The 4,954-nt window shown below is 46.4% G+C and overlaps 1 protein-coding gene across 1 annotated transcript in view; it reads right to left on the minus strand.

The window, feature by feature from the left end:
• Window positions 1-1,873, minus strand: part of LOC104544717 (solute carrier family 23 member 1-like) — a 19,324-nt gene extending 17,451 nt beyond the window's left edge. The window contains exon 1 of the mRNA XM_010189658.1: window positions 1,820-1,873. Within this exon, the coding sequence (XP_010187960.1) occupies window positions 1,820-1,873 (54 nt within the window). The remainder of the gene's footprint in view (window positions 1-1,819) is intronic.
• Window positions 1,874-4,954: the final 3,081 nt, after the last annotated feature.

Consider the following 4,954-nt stretch of genomic DNA (forward strand, 5'->3'; position numbering starts at 1 on the left):
TAGCTCCCTGTGGAGACTTTTTCACCTCAGAACAAGAGAGCCTGAGCAGTGGATTAACAAAAGCACAGTAAGGTACTCAAGACTGCCCATGCACGGAGTCATTTGGGGACAGCTACTCCTGAATAACACCATGGGTAGATGAATCCTAAGCTAAGAGGACAGCAGTAAGCTCCTTTCCCTGCATTGCAACTTTTCCCATGTTAACCAGGAGGCATATCCCAGCTGGGCAGAGCTTGTGCCAGTAACAGCCCCGCATGACCATCACATGAATGCCTGATTCTCCCCAGGAGCTGGAAGGGAGCAAGAAGTGATCAGCAGAAGGATGGAGTGGAAATAACAAGGTGAGAAAGGACCAGAGCAAATGGACTAGAACTGAAACACAGGAGGTCCTGCCTTAACATCAGGAAACACTTTTTCACTGTGAGGGTGACCAAGTACTGCACAGGTTGCTCAGGGAGGTTGTGGGGTTAGCATTCTTAGAGATATTTAAAAACTGTCTAGACACAGTCCTGGGCAACTGGCTCTAGGTGACCCTGCTTGAGCAAGAGGGTTGTGCAAGTTGACCTTCAGAAGCCTCTTCCAACCTCAGCCAGTCTGTGATGCTGAGATGCTGGCAGGAGGATAAGGCACGAGCAGTCCAGAGTGGGAACAGGGAACCACTGCTGGTGGTTCTCAGCCCAGCTGCTCCCACAAAACCAGGGGACCCAGGACACCCTCTGTGTGCCTCAGTTTCCAGACAAAGCATCAGGGCCCTCAACAGCACCTTAAATAAGTGCATCAGGAAGGTGGTCAGAGCTGCTTGAACCACAGCTAAAAGAACTTCATCTTTTACCTTCTCTGGGGTGATTCAAATCAGAAGTCACAAGCCTGATCTGCATTATGGCAGAACAGGTAGAAACTGAGACTGTTAACAACAGCAAAAGAAAACCTCTGCATCGCCCTGTGCACCTCCCTGAGGCTCTGCCTGCATCTGGCACATCACCCCCACTGCTCACAGCGAGCTCACCAAAAGTTATCTGAGAAACAGGAGAGCTGGACAACAGGAGGTTAAATGCCCCCTCCAAGGTCCCCCAGGTCGGGGGAGGTGGGTCTGTACCATGGTACAAAGACGATGTCAGGACCGGACTCCAACACCTTCTGTCAGAAAATAAGCAGGTCTTCTAGTTCCTAATAGAGGTGACCCCTGCCATGAGATAGGAATGGGGCTGCCATGCCCCAGGTCCTTGCTGGCTGTTATAGCCCACAGCATTTCCAGTACACTGCACACTCCTGAACTGACACCTCATTTACAGCTTTTACCACCCTGCTGTAACCCTACCAGGCGCTCCCCCATGCTGACTCTGAAATCCCTTTCTCCCCCACACCTCTCTGCCAATTTACCCCACTAGAAATAGATCCAGAAGACAAAGACATATACTCTTCACTAGGCTAAATTTCTATTCTAGTTTTACCAACTAACACATAAAATGCTCTACCCACGGACATGGCCACAAGGAGCCACAAGTTTATTTGCTCTTCAGTACAGATACACTTGTTTTACCATTATCTACGCTATCATTTTAGAAATAATGGGGAGAAAAGAAGTGAAAAGGGCATCAGAGAGTAGAAAGCACATTAAGCAGCACAGCAGCAGCAGCAGCAGGCTGTAGTGAGGGAATCATTCCTCGGATTCCTGTTGATAAAGGAGCCGAGAAAGACGTTTACCACGCACCAGCATCCTTGCAGCCAGTCCGAGCCCCCTGGCTTTCCCTTTCTCCTCTTTTCGCAGGGCTTGCACCCATTTATGCAAGATTTACCCCTCAGAGAAGAGCAGACTCACCACGAAGCTGGGGTTATCTAGCCCGTTGAGCTCTTTGTCTGAGGAGGGAGTCATGTCTTCCACTTGCCTTCACGGACTGCCTTGAAAAAGAAAGACCAGTAAGAAGAGGAACGCCTTCCAAATTGCCACTGGTCCCAGTCAACACAGCCCTAAATAAACAGGGTGAGAAGATGCAGAACTGGACTTCAGGAGTCAACCAGCACTCAGTCCTAGCTATTCATGTGAGCTGTATTGCAGAAGCATTTCCTTTCCCTTGGCTTATATAAGGGACTCCTTTTCTCCAGCTGATTAGAGGACCGGCATTCAGACCAAACTGGAAAGCAGCCCTTCCCTGGACCGAGTGAATCAGTAACTGATGGCAGAAAAAACTTCCTCCATAAGTAAGGATGCGAGGGGGTATCAGAGAGGAGAGACATTTCCCTGTTTTCCTGTCACAGCCTTGAAACTTGTTGCTTTATTACTGATTCAATAGCAACCTGCATTTTCCGTGTGGGTTGGGCCTGTTTGAAGAGCTTTGTGCCTATCTTCAGAAAATTCAATTTCTAGATGGTTTCACTTATTCCCCATGTAAATTGCTGTGTGTTTTGGCTTAGACACAAACGTCATGATAATCCTATTACAGCATGAAAAGAATGAGGATTTTACTGGGAACCTATTTAAGGCAGTAACCAATAATCAAGTCATGAGAACATGACACCAGAGAGGTGTAAAAGATATAAGATTGAAAAAGGACTACTTGAGGCCATCTGCTTATCTCCATTCAGCCAAGGGTCCTAGCTGAGTGGTGATCATCAGATGGCCTCAAGCACAGTTACCCTTCTCTTAATAGCTAGGGAACTTGTTAATGCTTCATCAGGCTGTTCTAGCCATGCCACCTCAGGCCTCCTCACATTAAGCGTCTATTTTATTTAATGGCTTCCAGAACCAGACCAGCTGCAGAGAGCTCCTGCAGAGAGGAGCATGCTATTGCCCATAGGAAACATCTCCTGGTTTCCACGCAGGAAGCAGCATAAGTGACCTAAACTCTGTTCCCTATTTTTCTTGCAGAGCTTTGCCATTCTCAGACCTTCTCATCAGACCAGGGCTTCATTACAGGGCAAGACATCCGTGCCCTAAACACCACTGGTGAAGCTAAGAGCTGCCGGACAGCTAAATCTTAAGGCATCCAAAATCATCAGATGTTTACGGTTTTCCCAGATCTCCTCTCTGAACGCTCATTATATAGGGATCTCCTTGTATTTTTAACTGCAGGGAGTGCATTTCCAGTCCCAGTGATCTTTTCACAAGGTCACTTCCCCCCCTCTCCCAACAAGCTCTAAATGAGAACTAATTCCCTGCTTAAACTACCCTGGACACTTTTACCTTAAACCCTACCAATTCCTAGTGCAGAAGGAGCAGCACAAAACCATCCTGTTTTACAGACTTGCTCATCTCTTGTTATCCAGTGCTCTGTATGGTTGCTGTTCATTGCATATTTACCATTTTACATGGCATCGTATATATCAACAGAGTCCATTAAGCAATACCAGTGAGGATGCACCATTGCAAAGCTCCAAGAAAAGGACCATCGTACTTTCTATTCCTTTTGGAAGGTACATTCCTGAAAATTTCTTGATGGATACAGCACAGTTCTCTGAGCAGCTGTCTAAATCTGTGCATTCTGATACCCTCCATTAACTCCTCTCTGCAAATCAGCCACTTTCTGTGTCTCACAATCTCACAATTTGTCATTCTGGGAAAATCTGGCGTAAGAGTACCAAGAGACTGCAGGGTTTACTGAAAAAAAAACCCAGGAATTAAGTTCTACCTAGCCAAAAGCCTAGAGATTAGAGTAGGCTTGTTAGGAATGGAGAGTTTAACAGTCCCAGCCTCTGGCCAACAAAAGGTTAATGCTGCAATCTGGAATCTAGAAGAAGGTTACGAAATAGCACAATGTACATGTCAAGGTAGAAATTTATGGACCCCATGTGAGGTGCCCCAGCCTGGAACAACCTGCCCTTGGAAATAAGCAAAGGATGTAGGAAATCTCTGTGTGCGTGCAAATGTCTGTGTACACCATATGTGTATGTGCATATGTATATTTGTGTATATATAACAGAATTTCTGATAAATTGCTAAAATCATGAGGTTTTGCACAGCAAGGAATTATTCAGTTAGCAAAGATGCATGCTTAACCGCTAATGTCAACCTCTAAAAGCAGCCTAATCAGTTATATGAATGGCTTTTAGGAAGAAATGGGCAGGAATCCACCTGTTTAACTTATTAATGATGTGTTAGGAATGAAGACAAAAGAAAATACAATATGGATTCCCTTTAGACTGTGTGTCTGGCATATCTCCTGCTATCAGTCAAGCTACCTGGCCAGCTGGTCATGTCAGCAAAGGCTGTCTTGGTTTATGCCCCTGGGGGCAGAAGCAGCCAACTGACTGTTAAAAGCAACTAATCAAGAAAAAGCTTGGGGACATGAGAGACCAAGTCCAAATCTTCAGGCTTGACCCCAAGTCTCCTGTACCCACAAGAACAGCCTGGACCGCCTGTATCCTGACTCTCCTGACAGGGTCATTTTCTCTCTTGCGCTACATTTGTCCCTGAAACTCAAAGTCTTGCCCAGGATGTATTTCATACAACTTATGAAATGCCACCCTGAGATGCAAACCTGAACCGTCCCTAATTACGCCTCCATGACCAAAGAGCTTCCTGCACTCCTTAGCTGTTCCCACCTAATTGCAGTTGGGGCGGCACCAGCATGGTGCTATCACTATCACCTACTGGTTGATAAGAGATGTGGCAAGTGCCTGCCACGTGTAATCCCCCAAAAAAACAAGGTAGTGACACATCTGATCATGTTGGCAGCTCCCTCTGCTGCCAGCAGCTACAGGCAGGTTTGGTGACTCCAGTCTTCCCATCAACCTCATCAACCTCACCCATCTGCAATGCAGGCACTGATACATGGGCTTCCCTTGCATTCAGTGGGCACCTCTAAAACTTACAGTGGAGCTTAAAAACAAGTGTCCCAAATGAGGTAGATCATGCAAGTCCTGTTTCTTTCCCAAACAATGAAACAACCAAGAGTGACTGTAACTGGCACAGATAAAGATATCTGAAGTTGAGTGACAGGAGTCTCTCCATGTGGGG

The sequence above is a fragment of the Mesitornis unicolor genome, unplaced genomic scaffold, assembly GCF_000695765.1.
Source record: "Mesitornis unicolor isolate BGI_N332 unplaced genomic scaffold, ASM69576v1 scaffold25398, whole genome shotgun sequence".
Classification (NCBI taxonomy): Eukaryota; Metazoa; Chordata; class Aves; order Mesitornithiformes; family Mesitornithidae; genus Mesitornis; species Mesitornis unicolor.